General features: G+C 30.3%; 1 protein-coding gene across 2 annotated transcripts in view; it reads right to left on the minus strand.

Annotated features, from left to right (window-relative positions):
• The window catches only part of PHIP (pleckstrin homology domain interacting protein), a 171253-nt gene that overhangs the window by 103059 nt on the left and 48190 nt on the right, over positions 1–20004 (minus strand). For both annotated transcript variants that reach the window (XM_051997303.1, XM_051997301.1), the window contains exons 8-10: positions 6849–7070; positions 5328–5428; positions 656–726 (exon numbers count right to left, since the gene is read on the minus strand). In XM_051997303.1, the coding sequence (XP_051853263.1) occupies positions 656–726; positions 5328–5428; positions 6849–7070 (394 nt within the window). The remainder of the gene's footprint in view (positions 1–655; positions 727–5327; positions 5429–6848; positions 7071–20004) is intronic.

Here is a 20004-nt window from a genome sequence, read left to right on the forward strand (position 1 = left end):
GAAGACAAATACAATTACAAGCAGATTTTAAAATCATAAGGTAAAGATTTCTTTAAATCAATTAACACTTTCATCTCTAAGATCCATCTCTAAAATTCCTAAATTATGACTTCTCAAGTATTGATAGAACCTGTTTAAACTCAAGTGTGAACTTTACAACAGAGCTTATATCTTATGCTGCAAAATATCTAAATCTAAAAGGGTATGCAATAAAGCACATGGCAAATAATAAGTCTCAATAAGTTATAAATATCTATATAACTATAAATTACTTCTAAAGTTCAAATGAAAGAATTTAAAGTCTGGGTTTTAAATCTTTTTCTCCCCATATATATAAAATGCTAAAAATATCTTAATGCAAGAATCTTTTCCTTTCACATTTAAAAATGCTAAACTTTTAAAAATAGTTTCCTAAGAGAAAAATTGCAATAAGTTAAATAACTTGGATCAGAAAAAAATCCAAAAATCTCCTGAATTCTTTTGCATTTATCTCAATTATCATCTAATCGTTTTCCTCTACTCCACAGGAGCAAAATTATAAAAATTTTAACTAACACAAAATTATGTATCTCACTGCAAATTCTATTTAAAAACATCAAAAAATATTTTTAAATAGAAAAGAGTAGGGGGAAAGCTATAAGAGAGAAAATCATACCAGCACTAAAAGAAGAACAGATCATCTGAACTCCAGGTCGAGGACGTTCTGTAAATTTTGTGGGTCTTTGACTACAATGTAAAAAAATAAACAAAGTGATCATCCTAAAGGGATGTACTTGTACTACCAGAAATAGTTTTAGGTTTCAAAATGAATACAGAAGGACAAAAATTAAACAAGAAGTAACAGATGGGCAGCCAAACAATTTAGAATCACTGTTTCATGATTGGATTTTGTACATCCTAGCCATTGATGATTTTAGGAATTCCCGATTATGCAGTTAATTTTTCCATAATCACTTACCAAGAATGACTCCAAGGTCATTGGCACAGTAGACACGCAATTATTGATTACACTCATTTTTAATCAAATTTGATAGTATGCCATATGGTATAACAGCATAATACACTAATACAATGGGAAAACAACCATTTGTAAAGTAGAAAAAGTAATTTAAAAAAACTTTTTGATGGTTTTTCTTTTTTTGTGTGTGTGTCTGAGATTTGTATGGGTTTCCCTAAAAGAGCACTAACGAAAAGGTTACCTCCCCAAAAAAGTTTTAGAAAAAAGGATCCTTGAGGTTTTTTTTTCTTAAATGAACAGATTACAACACAAAGAAATCCAGAAGGAAGCAGATAATTAGGACAGCTTTTTAAAGTAATAAGGTGAATTTACTATGTTATTTTTTTTTAAATAAAAGTTTACACAGAAGAAATTGTTTTCATATAGGTATGTACATATATATATACAAATGCATGTATCTGTATGTATACCCACACACAAACATACTTATCTCTATATTCTTTTTTATTCTATTTTATAGATGAAAATAACAACTACCATTTATATGGCTCATTGTCCATGCCAGGTACTGTGCTAAGTGCTTTACAATTTATATCTAATTTTACAGTCCTGGGAGGTAGATGCTACCATATTGTGTTATCCCCATATTGTGTAATTTGATTAAAGTCAAATAGCTAAAAAGTGGGTATGGCCACATCTGAATGCAAGTCTTCTAAGTCTATTAAGTGGCACCCTGATTCACTGTACTATCTAGCTATGCTTTTTGGAATTGGTTAAATCAGTAGTGGAAAAAAAAAAGTTTAAAGATTACTTTTGATGAAAGTCTTTTTCCATAAAATCACAAATTTAAGTCTAGAAGGAACCATTTAGGTCTTCTATTCCAAGATTGGAATACTTTTATCAATTTGGGAAAATGAGAATTAGAGATGTTAAATAACTTGCCAGAGGTCACACAGATTTTATCCTTCTGAGCTATACAGTTTTATCACAACTAATAATATTGTTTCTCACACCAAAAAATTAAACTGTTTTGCTGAAACTTAACAAAAGTGAATTTACATCTTAGTACTTAGTCCAACATGCATACTGCACTAATTGTTAAAAGGATTTTGAATCTCTAAAGCTTTTCTTAGAAATGTGAAATGAAAAAATGTTCTTTTGAGATATATAATTAGATCATCAAACTTGATCATTCCAAGCTGATTCTACAATCAGAAATTATCTACTATACACCCATACCATTCAAATAGATGGTTTTTGAAAATTTGAAATATTTGGGCTATTTGAAAATATCACTGAAGAAACAAACTTTCTTAATGTTCTACAATAATCATGATGAAAATTTACTATAAATCAGATTAAGGACACTCAAGACATTTAGTTATTTTTTTAAACTAATTAGCAATGTTAACATTTTACTTCCTTAATATTTACTGATTTTCTTGGTACAAGTGAGATAAAACACGTCAAAAATCAAAATTTGCTAAAATTCATTTTAAAAGGTTAACTTGCTCATAACAAAAATTAATCTACTTTAGTGGTTTGGGGATACATTAAATCTCAAATTACATATTGTAAATTCAGATTATCATAATGTAGGACCCCAAAAAAAACTTCTTATCACCCTTATCAAAACAGTGGTATATTTTCATTGAAATTTGGTTAAGAATGAATGTAAAAGAATTTATGAGATGTTTCTTTGTGTCAAACTCTACAGTAAGAGGTTTTGGCATCAAGCATCATATATCTTTTTATTCAAGTTAGGTATAAACAACTCTAGTTTACTCAATTCGATAGTTAAAAATTCGATAGTTTTTCCAGTATTCATATATTTGTCTCCCCAATTTAACTATGCCTGGATTAGCTTCCTTCAACTTAATCATATTCTGAAACCAGCTTCCAAACCAGCCACCTAAACGCCACACTACAGATGGAAGATATAACTTCCATCTACAGTAGAAGAGTACTTCTAAAATCCAATTATCTATTTTGTTTCCTTCAATTACCATGGATGATAGCTGACCCAGTCACTTTCCAAAAAGATATATTACATTTATCTTGATTGTTTACATACCCATAAACCTAAAAAAGCTAGCTTTTATTTAGTAACTAGATGTACCATTAAGTTGGGAAATCTCTCAAAATCTAAACTATAAAAACAAGGGGGAAAAACTACTGTCACAAAGCCCATGTATTTTATTCCACATGAGAAAAATGATACTCTCAGGCCTTAGTCTACTGATTTGTTCTTGAGCAAAAATCTAATAGTTTATTAAGCAAACTTGATTAGCTGGTTTCCTGAGACAACTTCCTATTTTTTTTTCTAAGTTATATATTATATGTATACTATTGGAGTAAATAATTGTTGGTATAAGAAATAAAAATATATAAAAATAAAGAGGAGTATGATGGGAAAAAAAAATACCAACCAGAAATCATAGCAATCTATTTAGTGTAGGGACAAGGAGTTTTAACCTCAATTGTCCCTGAAAACATTATACTATTATAAATGAGGGCTCTAAGAAAACTAGAAAAAAATGAAAAACAGATTTAATATAATCATACTCTGGCTTTGAAGAGAAGAAACTATTTTAAAAGTTAAAATTCTTTTTAGTTTTTCAAAGGAAAACCTGAAAAATTCTCTTATGTGTGGCACCTCATTCTGCAATACCAGATAAATAAAGATTCTGAGTCTAAGATATGAAAGGTTTCGTGTACCTGAAAAAATAAGCTTTAGGAAAAGATGTTATTTAGAGAAGTAATTGTAAAAATAAAAAAGGGGAAAAACTAATGTTCCCACTTTTTATTTTTATAAGACCATATCTTCTATTGACTTTTGAACACTAGCCATTACCTTGCACAATGAAACATTGGTTTCATTTCCTATTTCAACTTTTAATGGTAGTTTCTGTAACCATAAAAAAAGACTTAAGGATCAAAATGTCACAAGCTCCCTTAAGGCATTAAAAAGATGTCTTTATCTTGGCACCTAGAACAATTAATTGTACATAAAAGATCCAACTGAACATTTTTGAAATCATGGATTTCTACTATAGACATCATTAAAATTAAATTCTTTTCTTCTGATAAAATGATTAAGAATCATGACTAATTTATCATAATTTTGAATCATAATTTTCACATTGTTCAAGCTGCTACATAGTCAACAGCTATCCCTTTCATATCATGATTTTAAGATATAATGGGTCAACCTAGGAAATTACACATGATTTTTTGGGAAGTTTTAAAGAAGGCATAGAAGACATGTGAAAGTCAGCAGATGACACAGAAAAAGTTTAGAAACTCAGAAATGCATAAAACATATGTATTTTTATTGTATAACACCAACATATTTTATATTTTAATGCCATAATAATGAGATGACTTTGGCATGAAAGGTGGTCCAAAAATTTTAAAGCAGATTTTCCAGAATGAGAGTGCTATATACTTTTAAGTCCCATAACGTGGAAGGAGTAAGTGTACTATGCTTAGTAATAATATGATCTTTTAAATAGTCTACAAGCAATTTATTGGGTTTAATATGGAAATTACTTAATGTATTGGGATAGTTAGCTTTTATATCCTAATTCCAAAAATTTTAATAAGTTTATTGTGATCATTGTTGCATGTCTCACAGGTTAAGTTTTTCTCTGAACTATTTTAAAATGGTCAAATTTCTCTGACATTAACATCCTGGAAATTTGTGCGTTGTCTTGTTTACTTGTTTAGAGTTAGGGCAGTACTTATTAGGGAAATATTTACTTGATATAGCTGACAATCAATCTCCATAAAGTTCAACAGTGGCAAAACGGCCACCTCTATTATACAGACCTGTTCTGATCAAAGGAAAGATTCAACAAAGAGGCATTCTATTTACAATAAGTAAAAAGAGTAAATAAAATATTATTTTCATTCCTGGTTTAATGAAATCAGGTATATGTCCCAATAGTTTCTCTAAACAAGGTTTAAATATATAAGAAAAGTCTATATTTGATAACAGAATCAGCTAGTTTGATACCTCAAAAAGTGCAGATCAGAAAACTATTTTACACTAAAACAGGTCTAAAAAGAAAAATAAGAAAGGAAAGACTAGAAAGGAACTGAAAAAAGAAAAAAAAGCATGAAATAACATAAAAATCATCAAACTCTAACTGTAAATTACTAAATGAAAACCAAGAAATATTTAAGAAAAAAAGAAAAAGGAAGAAAGGTCCATATTATTACTTGGACAAAATTTTAATTTACTCAAATGCCAGTTTTTGGTAGAGGACAAAGACTCATTTTCTATAGTTTACTCTTTAAAAAACTTTAAAAATGCAACCATTAAACAAAATAAGCCATTTCTATTGCACATTTAAAAAAAACTGACTTTATTTTAAGGGTTCCAGCATCCCACAGCCAAAAACATATTGTGCCATCTGCCCCTGTAGAAGAGAGATATCTCTTTGAGCCACTGCATAATGGAGAAAACTGAAAAACAAGAACAGAAAGGGAAAAAAAAAACTTTATACAAACATAATACTTTCTTAAAATAATAAAATTTATAAAAGTTCCAATTGTTTACTACCTTAAAAATAGCAGCCAATAAAATAAGTTACATAGTACCAAAAACAAACATGGAAATACAGAAGTAGTCTATCATTCCTATATCTAAAGCTAGAAGGAGCCTCAAAGATTTTGCAAATGCAAAAGCTAAAACAGCACAGAAATTAAGTCAGTCAATAAGCATTTAGCATATGCTAAGAGCACTATGCTAAGTGTTAAGGATACAAAGAAAAGTAAAAGTACTGTCCTGGCTCTTAAAGAGCTGGTATTATAATAAATAAAAATAATAGGCAAACAATTACATATATATTATATGTATAGAGAGTAAATGAAAAGTAATCTAGAATAAAGATACTAAGTACTGGAGATTGGGAAAAACTTCCTAGAAAAGGTAGAATTTGAGCTGAGTCTTAGAAGTCAAACAGGTCAAGAGTTAGATAATGGCTAAGAGGAAGAGGTATTCCTGAAGTGTAAAGTACTTGAAAAGGTTTTTAGAAAATTTAAGAAAACTGGAAAGAGTGGAAGGGTCAATGTTGTAAATGTCCTTAAATGCTGAATGTAACATTTTATATTTGATCCTGGAGGCAATAGGGTATCACTGAAACTTATCCAAAGAGAATAGATGGTCAGATGTTTGTTTTGGGAAAAATCACTTTGATGGCTGAGTGACTAGTAGGGAGAAATGAATCAGAGTATTTAGAAGGCTACTGTAATAGTCCAGGTATAAGATAATAAAGAGTTTGTACCAGGGTTACAGCTGTGAATAGAAAGAAGAGAATGAATATGAGAGATGTGCTAAAGGTACAAACTAGAAATACTAAGACTTAACAAGAGACTGAGTATGTGGGAGTAAGTGTGAAAGAGAAGTTGAAGATAACTCTTGAGGTTTAAAGCCTAGGTTTGAAGCCTCTTTGGAGGCTAATATTATCAACAATACAGAAGTTGAAGAAGAAAGCATTTGGGAGAAAAGATATACTCTGTTTTAAATATGCTGAATTTGAGATGCCTATCAATTATTCTATTCCTCATGTCCAAAAAGCAATATGTGATATGATATTGGAAATCAGGAGAGAAAGCCTTATAAGGGCTGGATATGAAGATCTGAGAATCATCTATAAAGGATAGTCATGTTTGGCAGAACTAAGACATAATCACAGTATTTAAAAAATACAGATTCTTAACAAAAGTGATAAAAGCACTTTTTTAAAGGTTTTCATAACTAGATAATAAAGAAAAAATTAAAAGAATATAAATCTGATTTCTTTCTGAGGTAGTACACTTTTAATAAAGTGACCTCCCTTTGAGGATTTTTATAAGCGGATTGAATGAATATACTTATAATTACCTGTAGTGATGTTATAGATGCACTGTGACCCTGAAGAACTGCCAAAGGAGCACAAGTTCGTAGACACCATACTCGAATCATTTTATCACAACTTCCAGCAGCTATCATGGTGTTTTCATAGTTCACAGCCATATCTGATATTTCAGCTGCATGACCTCTTAAAGTAGCCAGCAATCTTCCATCATCTGTTGCCCAGATTTTTACAAGGCAATCATCAGAACCCTATTAAAAAAAAAAGTATTATAAATCTGAACATTTTTTTTTTCCATTTAATGTTAGTTAAAACACTAATATTTGCAATAATCCACTTTTCAACCAGTATATTTTCAGGGACTACTAAAAAATTATTTTATTACCTGAATCACCGAACAATGTAATGATAATATTGAAAATAATGTAATGATAAAATGAATAAGAAACTTGTGATTAAAGAAAACTCAAAATTTTTAGGTTTTCTATTAATCTCTAGGAAACCAGAACCAACAAGTTTTATTTCACAATTATCCATATACATCTATTTATACGTTTCTTTGTGGCTGGGATTTAAGTCTTAGTTGTCATTTAAAAAAAAAGTTACATTACCACAAATATTTCATAATTAAGCTCAGAAAAGACGTTTTAAGCAACATCTATTTCTCTCTCTATTAACACACATATACAGATACCAAGACGAACAAAAACATTTGAGATGGTTTTATTGTAATGATACATGTTAAAAGGTTTCCTCAAAAATGTTTCAGGCATTTAATTTATCAAAATGGAAAACACTGTATGACACTATGTTTTAAGTTATGTTGCAAATCTTGCTCATAAAAAGGTGGTCTTTTTTGGACCCCAGAATAAACAATAGGTTTAGGACGTTTCACTTCTAAGTCACATGTTGATACCAAGAAAATAGCAATAAACATTCTGATTCCCATATATGATTTCTTTTTTTAATATTTCTTCAACTGTCACAGATCTCAACATACACAGATATTGTCATGTAAATTACTTGCCTATATTTTCCCATAAAGAATCTACTGAATATATGGAAACTTCTTAGAGGAATTAATTTACCACTTGGATTATTCATCTCATATTCTTTTCTTGGTACATAACAAACCCACCTAATTTTTCATTCATACAAATCTTTAACAATATTTTAGATTTATAATCATGAGGATATATCTCTGACAACATGTTGTAGACAGCTTATATCCACTGTGCATCACCACCCTTTGAATTTTATTTTTTATTGTTTTTGAGAGGTATTAAAAAATATGAAATAACAGTATCATTCGTAGAATACTTTAAAGAGAAATGTTTTTTCCTAATATTGGACAATTTAGCCCAATTCTGACATGCATTTGGAAAGGCAACTTATTAAAGTAGACCATTATGATGCATGACTTGAAAAAGAGCTACAGTGGATGAATTGGGCCCAGATTTAAGTAGGAGGAGATGTGACTGGATTACCTTTGGCATAATTAATTACACAGAATAAAGTTGAAAGTAAAGATGTAAAAGATAATAGAAAAACAAGTTCTGTTGCATTTGTTGATAGTGAAAATGAGTGGTAAGGGAGATAAATTTAAGATACTGATATTCTCCCTTTCTTTTTTTATGAAAGCTTTTTATTTTCAAAAACACATGCATAATTTTCAACTTTCACCCTTGAAAAACTTTGTATTCCAAATTTTTCCCTCCCTTTTTCTAATTCCCTTCTCTAGACAAGTAATCCAATGTTAAACATGTGCAATTCTTCTATACGTATTTTTACAATTATCATGCTGCATAAAAAAATCAGATCAAAAAAGAAAACAAAATAAGAAAACAATATGCAAGCAAAAAACACCCAAAAAAGTGAATACTATGCTGTGATTCACATTCAATCTTCACAGTCTTTCTGGATGCAGAACTGGCTTAAATCACCTTGCTATTGAAAAGAGTAACCAGCAACATCCATCATAATTGATCATCAAAGATACCGATATTCTCAAAGCAGATTAGTAGGAGAGAATAATATAAGTAACCAGTGAAGGAACTAATAAGATACATGAAGAAAACCAGGCAAAGGTCAAGCAATAGGGCACCAATGCTAGTTGATTTCACGACTTTCTCCAGCAAAGAAATTAGATATAGTAGGAACCAGAAGAAATAACATAGGTCAGAGAAAATAAAAAAAAAAAAAAAGGCGGGGCAATGTATTCTAAAATAGCGGCTAATGATACATAAAAGTAGCAAACCACATCTGAATGTGTAAGCAAGGAACTGGAGTTGGGAATATGAACTAAGACAAGAGGAAAGTTGATAGGGATCATTTATTTGTTAAGGTAAGAGCAAAGAGCTTAGCTGATTTGGGTAAAAGAATAGAAGAGATAATATACTAGGAAAAAAAATGAAGGAAAAGTAAGAGTGCTTGATTCCATTATAATAAATATAACAGAACTCAATGACATAGTTATTTGATAAACCAGAAACAAATTACTTGAGAAAGAACTCCATGTAACTACTGCTGAGAAAATTAGAAAGCACTGGCAGAAATCAGGGTGAGAACAATACCTTACATCACATTTCATAATAAATTCAAAATGAATGTGAACTGAATATCATACCATTTAAAAAAAAAAAAAAGAAGCATTCTTAGCCAAACAAAAAACAGAAGGAGCTACAGGAGATAAAATAGATTATTTTGATTATGTGAATTAAAAAACTTCTCTACAAAGTTAATTAAACTAGGCCATAAAGGAAAGCAGTCAAACTGAAGGATGGAAAGAAGAGGGAATTGCAGAAAATTTCCCAGAAAATAATTTGGTATCTACAATATGTATACAACAAACAGAAAATACCACAAATATTTAATAATTAAGCTCAGAAAAGACTTTTTAAGCAACATCTCTTTCTCTCTCTCTAATACACATATACAGATACCAAGACGGACAAAAACATTTGAGATGGTTTTATTGTAATGATACATGTTAAAAGGTTTCCTCAAAAATGTTTCAGGCATTTAATTTATCAAAATGGAAAACACTGTATGACACAAGTATTGAGTGCCCATAATTAAGTGGCCATAGAATATGAACAATTCTCAAAAAAAAGAATTGTAATCTATTAATAGTCATAAGAAAGAATGCTCCCAATCTTTAATTAGAGAAACACAAATCAAAACAACTTTGAAGTTTCTCCTCATACCCAGTATATTGGCAAAGATGACAAAAAAAGAACTATTGTAGAAGATGGACACACTAATTTATCAGTGATGATATTATAAATATTAATAAATCAGACAATAAAAATATGGACAATGACAACAATGTAAATAGAAAGAACATCCCAAGAAAATAAAAAAATGAATATTACAAAATTTAAAAAGATATGCTGACCTCACTTTTTGTAGAGGTGAAAGATTCAAGGTTACAGTATATTTTCACATATTTTTAAAACATCTTCCAAATTGTGTTTGGTTATGCTATTCGTGTGTGTGTGTGTGTGTGTGTGTGTGTCTCTTTCTCCTCCTTTTCTTCCCTAAAATCAAAGAAAAAATACTGTGTGTGTGTGTGTGTGTGTGTGTGTGTGTGTGTGTGTGTGTGTCTTTCTCCTCCTTTTCTTCCCTAAAATCAAAGAAAAAATACTGCTGTCCAAAAAAAAGCAGTTCAACTTCCAAGGAATAATAATGAAGATGTTGAAAGATCTAATACTATTTTTATGAATGAAAGAATTCAGAAATTTTTTTTAAAAAGCCTGAAGCTTGAGAGTCTCTTCTTTTATAATCCCGCCCCATTACAGCAGAGTCAAACTTTAATATACAATTAGAAAAAAAAAAAAAAAAAAGATTGGGGAAAATAAGCAAACAACAATTAATGATTATAAAAAGCTACAAATGTACCAGAGATGATAGCAAGACAAACTCAGAAAAATACAAGTAAGTCAAAACAACTAAAAGCAAGGCTATAAGGGGGGAAAAAATTGACTTGGACATAAGCCCAATACAAATTCATTGACTATCTTAAGAAATGTTTTTTCAAAACCAAAGTGTGGTAGAGGAAAAATTATGTTAATAAATAATATGAAAAAAAAAAGAACTCAACAAAATACATTTAAAAAAACCCTAAAAAAAAAAAAAAAAAAAAAACACTTAAAAAAGAGAATTAACTAAGTAGAAAAAGAGATGCAAAAATTTATCTAAGAGAAAGAACTCTTTTAAAAGCAATATCGGTCAAATACAAAAAGAAATACAGAAGTACACTTTTTGAAAGCTCCTTAAAAATTAGAATTAGACAAATAAATTAATCACTACATGAAATACTGAAAACAATAAAACAAACTCACAAGAATGAAAACAGAACAAAATAGAAACTATATTTTCTAAAAAAAGAAATAATGCAGAAAGTTGATTGAGGGGAAATTATTTAAATTATCCAAAAGTAGAGGGTAAAATAAAAAATGTAAAGTATAAACCTTTTCCCCCTTTGGGGGGCAGGAGAGGGAAGAAGGGAATGGGCATTTAATAAAATAAAGGAATAGAATAGAAAAAATTTTGATTTCTAAATAGACTCAAGAACCTAAAAAGGTAAACAGGAAAGGTAAATCACAAGAAACTTAGTAAGGTTAAATTGTTTACTTTCTTAACTCACAAGAACATTCTCATTATTAGAGCCCTTAGCAATGTATACAGATAGAGAGTACAGTTGTGAGTTGAATATAACGGGATGTCATCTTTAAAAATAAATTAAAGGGCTGAGAAAGGAATATATTGGAAGAAAGGGAAAGGGAGATATGGAATGAAATAAAATTATCTTGTAAAAAAGGCAAGAAAGAGTTATTATAGTGGAGGGGAAGAGAGACAAAAATGGAGGGGAATGCTTGAACTTTAGGTTCACTGGAATTAGCTCAGGGGGAAATAACACATACACTTTATGGACTCACTTGGATATAGAAATTTATCTTACCCTATAGGAAAGTAGATTATAAAAGGAATAGGAAAGGGAATGGGTAAGAGAAGAGGGTAGGAGTACTCATAGAAAGAAGAATAGCAAAATACTTTTGAAGAGATATGGGGTGAAAGGAGAGAGAACAGAAGAAATGGGAGAAATAAAATGAAGGGAAATAAAGTTAACATTTATAACTGAAAAAAAATTTTGAGGCAAGCCTCATCTCTCAAACAGAGAAATGGGTCAAATTTGTTTAAAAAAAAAAAAAAGAAAAGAAAAGAAAAAAGAAAAAGAAAGTCACTCCCCCAATGACAAATGATTTTAAAAAATGGAATTTTCAGAAAATCAGTTATTGATAGCCATATTTTTTTTAAATGTTCTAAATCATTATTTGATTAGAGAAATACAACTTAGAACAAGAACATAAATGGAAGATGATAAAGGTTGTCAGAGATGTGCACTGATTCAACAATTATGTAGATCAACTTTGAAGGATTCCCAAATATTTATAACAGTTCTTTTCTGGTGGCAAAGAATTGGAAATTAAGAGGATACACATCAACTGGGGAATAATTGAACAATTTCTGATATGAAATTGTAATGGAATACTATTGTGGTATATGAAATGATGAACTAATTCTCTCAGAAAAACCTGGAGAAGGGTGCATAAAATGAATGCAAGGTAAAATGAGTAGAATTAGGAAAACATTGTACACATAACAGCAATATAGTAAGATGGATCAACTATGAATCCCTTAGCTACTCAAAGTAATACAGTGACCCAAAAAACTCTCAAGAATTTATCATGAAAAATGCTATCCATTCCCAAAGAAAGAATTGATGAAATACAGATCAAAGCATACTTAAAAAAAAAAAAACAACAAAAAAAAAAAACACACAACTTTCTCGGGTCTTTTTTTTTCAGTCTTTCTCTTTTTGTACAATATGACTAATGTGGAAATGTTTTGTATGAATTATACATATATAACCTATAACAGACTGCTTGCCTTTTCATTGAGGTAATGGGGAAGGAAAGAGAATTTGGATCTCAATTTTAAAAATGAATATTGAAAATTATTTTTTATCATGTAATGATAAAGAATTAAATGTTAAATTTTAATATATTTATTTCATAAAGCAAAGTAAGCTAGTATATTACAACTAAAATTCATCTACCCAGCAACATAGTGTAATTCTCCAAAGGAAGAAAATGCAGATTTAATAAGACTTTCAATCATTCCTAATGGAGGAAAAAAAAAGGCCAGTAGCTGAACTGAAAATAAGACTTTTAAATACAAGACTTAAGAGAAACAAAAATATAAGTTTGAGACTCAATAAACTCATGTACCTTTATGGGAAGATGATATATATAACTTCTTATTTTTCCCCAAATACATATAAAGATATTTTCAACATTCATTTTTGTAAGATTTTTGAGTTTCAAATATTCTCTCTCCCTCCATTTTCTCAAGACAGCAAGCAACCTGATACATTATACATGTAATCGTTTTAAACATATTAGTCATTTGTAAAAGAAAAATCAGAAGAAAAGGGAAAAACCATGAAAAAAAGAAAAAGCAAGCCACTTCCTCCCTGCCCCGCAAGGTGAAAATGGTATACTCTGATCCATATTCAGTCTCCATACTTCTCTACCTGGTTATGAAAGTCATTTTCCACCCCAAGTTTATTAGTCACTGCATTGCAGAGAAGAGTTAAGTCTATCATAGCTGCTCATCACATAACCGTGCTATTACTGTGGACAATATTCTCCTGCTTCTGCTCACCTCACTCAACTTTAGTGCATCAGTCTTCTCAGGTTTTTCTGAAACCACTTTTTATAATACAATAATATCCCATTACATTTAAATACCATAACTTATCTAGCCATTCCCCAAATTTTGGGCATCTACTCAATTCCCAATTTCATGCCATCACAAAAACAGCTGCTAATATTTTTGCACATGTGACCAGGTCCTCTTCCTCCTATTATTTTTGGGATACAGACCCAGCAGTTTGATAGACCTTGGGCTTAGTTTCAAATTGCTCTCCAGAATGTCTGCTTAAGTTCACAACCTACCAATAATGCATTAATGTTCCAGCTTTCTTACATCCCCTCCAACATTTATCTTTTATCTTTTCTTGTCATCTTACCAATCTGAGAGGTGTAACATGGTAGCTCAGAACTGTATCATCTTGCATTTTTCTAATCAGTAATAATTTAGCATTTATTTTCACATGACTAGAGATGATTTTAATTTCTTCATCTGAAAATTATCTTTTATGTCCTTTGACAATTTTATCAATTGGGAAATGATTTTTATTCTTATAAATTTTGACTCAGCTCTCTATGAATTTTAGAAATGAGCCTTTTGTCAGAATCACTGGCTGCAAGAATTGTTAGCCAGCTTTCTGCTTGCCTTCTAAACTTGTCTGCATTGGTTTTATTTTTGCAAAACCCCTTTAATGTAATCAAAATTATACATTAGATGATTGTAACTTAAAATTAATAGGCAAGACAGAGGGATGCCCTGTAAAAGGAAGAATGGGAGGAATTATCACACTCAAAATAAATGCAAAAGGGAGACCTTTACAATGGAGCAAAATTGGGGGAATGTATATCATTCTCAACAGAATTGATTCAAAGAAGAAAACTATATATATTCAAAGTGAACTAGTAATAAAAATCTAACTTACCCAAAGGAGAAGAGGAAAACAAAAAGGAAATGAGGGGCACTAGTCAGAAGCAAAAAAGATTTGAGGAGGAATAAAATAAAAAGAAAGATAAAGAGAAGACAGGATGAGGGAAAAAGTACAGTTTAGTAACTATAACTAAGAATTTAAATGAGATGAACTCACCCATAAAACAGAACTAGAAAGCAGAATAGATTAAAAACTAGAATATAGCAACCAGAATCTATAATGCTTCAGCTTAAGCATAAAAATGAATGAATGAATGAATGAATGAATAGATAAATACAAAGAAGGGGCAGCAAACATGATCTCAGACAAAGGAAAAATTAAAATGGATAATCAGGGAAACTACATCTTGATAAAAGGCACCACAGACAATGAAGTGACTGAATTTAACATACATGGACTAAACACCATAACATCTAAATTAGTCAAGGAAAAGTTGAATTAATTACAGGAAGAAAGAGACTGTACAACTATACTAGTAGGAGACCTCAACTTTCTCTTGAGACCTAGATAAATCTTAACCACAAATTAAAGAAGTCAAGGACAGGAATAAAATCTTAGAAAAATCACATATAAGAAACCCCTGGAGAAAGCTTAATAGCAACAAAAAGGAATATTAATTTTTCTCAGTTATACATGACATCTTTACAAAAATAGGACATAAAAAATTTTTAAATCAAATCCACAAAATGAAAAAATACTAAATGCACCTTTTCCAGATGAAAATGCAATACAATTATTTTTTAATAAGGAGTAGTGAAGGCAAAAAAATATTAATTGGCAACTAAACAATCCAGTCTTAAAGAATGAGTGGGTCGGGGCAGCTAAATGGCGTACTGTATAGTTACAGCACCAGCCCTGAAGTCAGCAGGACCCGAGTGCAAATCTGGTCTCAGACACTTCCTAGCAAGTCACTTAACCCCAATTCCCTCAGCCAAAAAAAAAAAAAAAAAAAAAAAAAAAAAAAAAAAAAGAAAAGAAAGAAAGAAAAAGAAAAGAAAAGAAAAGAAAAAGACTGGGTCAAAGAACAAATCCTAGAAACAATCCATGTCATTAAAGACCATAACAATAATGAAACAACATTCCAAAATTTGTGGGTTGCAACAAAAGCAATATTTAGAAAAAATTTATTCACCTAAATATACATCGATAAAAAGAGAACAAGAACAGACCAATAAATAAGCCACTAGTTAATAATTCTCTTTTTAAAAGGGAAGAAAACCAAATTGCCAGTATCAAAAATGAACAAGGTAAATGTATCATCAATAATAATGAAATTAAAGCAAACATGAGAAGTTATTTTGCCTAATTATATGCCAACAAAATGAAAATAAGTGAAATGGTTGAATATTTACAAAAATATAAACTGCCTATGTTAATGGAAGATGAAATAATATTCTTAAATATCCAAGTCTAGAAAAAGAAATTGAATAAGCCCTGAGTCTAGGGTACAGAAGATAACAGTACCATCCCTGAATTAGGAAGACATGAGTTAAAATTCAGCCCCAGGCATTTTCCGGCCAAGTCACTTACATAATCCTATTTACCTTCATTTCCTCATCTGTAACATGAAGGAAAATCCCAAAAGAGATCACAAAGTAAAACTCAATTGAAACAAGTAAAGCAATAAAAGAACTCTCTAAGAAAAATAACCCCAGAACTTAAGGGATTTTTTCAAGTTAATTCTATTAAACTTTTAAGAAATAATGAATTCCAATACTCTATATAGTATTTGAAAAAAAACCTGGTAAATGAGGAGTCCTACCAAATTCTTTATATGCCACAAATAAGGTTTTAACATTTAAAACAGGAAGAACAAAAACAAAGCAAGAAAAGTAAGGATCAATTTCTTAATGAATATTGATGCAAAAATTTTAAATAAAATATAAGCAAAGAGATTACAATAATATACCACAAAGATCATGTACTATTAAATAGATTAGATTTATACCAGGAATGTAGGACCACTTCAATATAAGGAAAACTACCAGTGTAACTGAGCATTTCAATAACAAAAAAAATAACAATTGAATGATTATCTCAATAGATAGAGAATAAGCTTTTGACAAAAATACATCCATCCCTATTAAACATACCAGGAAGCAATGGAATCAATGGAGTCTTTCTAAAAATAAGTATTACCTACCTAAAACCAGAAAAAGCATTATCTATAAAAGGGATAAACTTGAAACTTTTCCAGTAAGAACAGAGGTGAAGTAATAATGATGTCTATTACCACTATTATTCAGCATTACAATAGAAATGCTAGTTACAGTAATGAAACAAGAAAAGGAAACTGAAGGAATAAAAATAGGCAACGAGTAAACAAAATTATTATTCTTTGAAGATGATACTCTGACACAGAACCCTAGAAAATCAACTAAAACAAAAATAATTTCAGCAAAGTTACAGGATATAAAATAAACCCATAAAAATTGTTAGTTCTTTTATATACAATCAACAAAGTCTAGAAGGAAAGGATATGAGAAATTCTACTTATAATAAATGAAAACAATAAAAATTACTTGGGAAATCTACCTGCCAAGACATCTTCAGGAAGACAATTACAAAATTATTTTGTATGCAAAGTAACATAGGTCTAAACAGCTGGAGAAATATCAATTGCTCATGAATATGATTGTACTAAATTAATTTACTTATTCAGTGCTATGTCATACAAAACCCCCCAAAAAAGTTTGTATAGCTTGAAAAAAATAACAAAATTCATCTGTAAGAACAAGAGATCAAAAATATCAAGGGAATTAATGAAAAAGAAAATGAAGGCACCCAACAGTTCCAGATTTCAATCTAAATTACAAAATGATAATCATCAAAAAACAAACTGGTACTGGTTAAGAAATAGAATGGCAGAACAGTGAATAGTTAAAATTGGGTAAAAATACACAGTATACTATAGTCATCTAGTGTTTTATAAACCCCCAAAACAAAGCTTTAGGAATAAAAATTCACTATCTGATAAAAGCTGCTGGGAAAAGTAGAAAGCAAGTTAGCCGTTAGGTATAGACCAATATCTTACACCATGTAGCAAGATATGTCAAAATGAATAAATGACTTAAAAATAGAGTGATACCATAAGTAAATTAGAACAACATGGAAAAATATACTTTGTCAAGTTTATAAGTACTTATGACTAAGCAAGAGATAGAAAAGATGACTGAAAATAAAATGTTTAATTATGATTACAAAAGAAAAACAATAACTGATAAGGGTCTCAGTTCTTAAACTTATGGAATTGAGCCAAATTTATATAATAAAGAGTCATTTCTCAGGAGACAAATGGTCAAAGGATATGAGCAGGCAGTTAGTTATCAGAAGAAATGAAAGCTAGCAAGAAATCACGTAAAAAATGTTCCAAATCACCACTGATTATAGAAATGTAAATTAAAACAATTCTGAGGTACCATCTCACACCTAGTAGATTGGCTAATATAAGTGAAAAGGAAAATGAGAAATATTGGAGGGACACTGTGAAATAATCCAATCATTCTGATGAGTAATTTGGAATTATACCCAAAGGGATATAAAATAGTGTTTATCATTTGACTCAGTAATACCATTACTAGGTCTGTATCAAAAAAAAAAAAAATCCAAGAAACAGGGAAAAGACCTTGTATAAAAATACTCTTTTTTATAGTGGCAAAGAATTAGAAACTGAGGAGAGACTCATCAGTTGGGGAATTGCTGAACAAGCTGAGGTGCATGATTGTGATAAAATACCATTGTGCTGTAAGAAATGATGAACAGGATGGTTTTAGAAAAACCTGAGATTTATATGAATTGATACAAAGTGAAATGAGTAGTACTAGAAGAACGTTGTACAAAGTAACAACAATATTGTCAGGATGATTCACCTGCAAAAGAGTTGTCACCCAAATCAATTTCAAAAGATCCATGACAGAAAATGCTATCCACCTCTAGAGAGATTTCATGAACTCTGAACACAGATTAATGCGTTCCTTTATTAAAAAAAAAAAAAAAAAAACTAATATGCAAAAGTTTCGCATGATTTTACATATATAATCATATCAAGTTGTCTGCCTTCTCAAGAAGAGAGAGAATTCATAATTTTTTAAATTGCTAAAAATTATATGTATTCATAAATACTTTTGTTCAGTCATTTTTCACTTATATCTCATCATGATCTATTTTTGGAGTTTTCTTGGCAAAGACACTGGATTGGTTTGCAGTGTCCTCCCCTCCAGCTCATTTTACAGATGAGCAACTGAGACAGAGATAAGTGATCTGCCTAATGTCACACATCTAGTGTCTGAGGTTGAATTTGAAACCAGATCTTCCTGATTCCAAGCCCCAACACTCTATTTACTGTATCATCTAATTTCTTCAGGAAATCGTTTAAAAAATAAATAAAAATATATTGAAGAATGAAAAAGAAAGAGGTGTGCTACTTGATATTAATTATTTAAATGTAATGAAAACTAGTTACTGGTACCCAACAAAGAGAAGAATACTAATGGAGTTCAACTGATGGCAGAAGTGAAATGACACCATAACCCTTCAGGATTATCCCCCTGAAACTTAGAGGGGCTTATGTAATACCCTGGCTCTGGGAAATGGGTATGGTATAGTGTACATTTGATAATTGTCAGCAAATTGGTTTCTTTTATAATTCTATATGTTTCATTGTATACATATAAAAACATCCTGAGAAGACTTCTTCAGAAGGTCAAAGGGACTCACAAAACAAATGGTTGAGAACCTGTTTTACAAGAAGCGTTTCTTAATTTTTCTGGTGTCGACCTTCTCAAACTGTCTTGTAGTTAACAACTTTGCATTTATATTCTTTATATTTATTCTGTCTATACTTGTCTCCATCATTATAACAGAAGTTCCATGGAATAAGTTGTTTATTGTATATTTTACTTTTACCACTTGAAACATAGCTTAGCACAGAGTAGGTACTTACTACTTTTTGAATAAGATGACTTTAGATAACTTCAGCATTGCAATAGCAGTAGATGGTCAAGAAAGGCCCTAAAGTTGCCATTAAGTAGTTTTATTTTAAGATTTCATCACTTAACTTTACAATTGTGAAACTGGTGGGAAAATTGATTCATATCTTCCATAACAAAGCTGAACTGCACTAGGAAACCAACAGACTCCCAGAAACATGCCCCACCCAGAATAAGGTAATCACTTGAAATCTTAATACCATCCAGAATCATTCAGATTTTGATATTGAACACCTTTTTCTCAATTTACCCGCACATTTGACTTGCCTTTTATTGAAAACTAGAGTAGTAAAATCATAAAGCTTTCTTTTATAAAGAGCTCACAAAGTTCCATGCTTTGACTCTATAATATTCCACAGAATACTATATTCACCTCCTCTTCACTCCTCCTCTCTCCCATCAGCCTGCAAGTTCCTCGAGGGAAGGGATTTTATCTTTTTCTTATCCCAGCACTTAGAAAAATATCTTGCATACAATAGGTATTTTAAAAAATCTTAGCACATAACTCTCTCCAGTAGGAAGTCTACCTGGGAAAATCAAATTAAGATAAAA

Source organism: Antechinus flavipes, chromosome 4 (assembly GCF_016432865.1).
Source record: "Antechinus flavipes isolate AdamAnt ecotype Samford, QLD, Australia chromosome 4, AdamAnt_v2, whole genome shotgun sequence".
In the NCBI taxonomy this organism is placed as follows: Eukaryota; Metazoa; Chordata; class Mammalia; order Dasyuromorphia; family Dasyuridae; genus Antechinus; species Antechinus flavipes.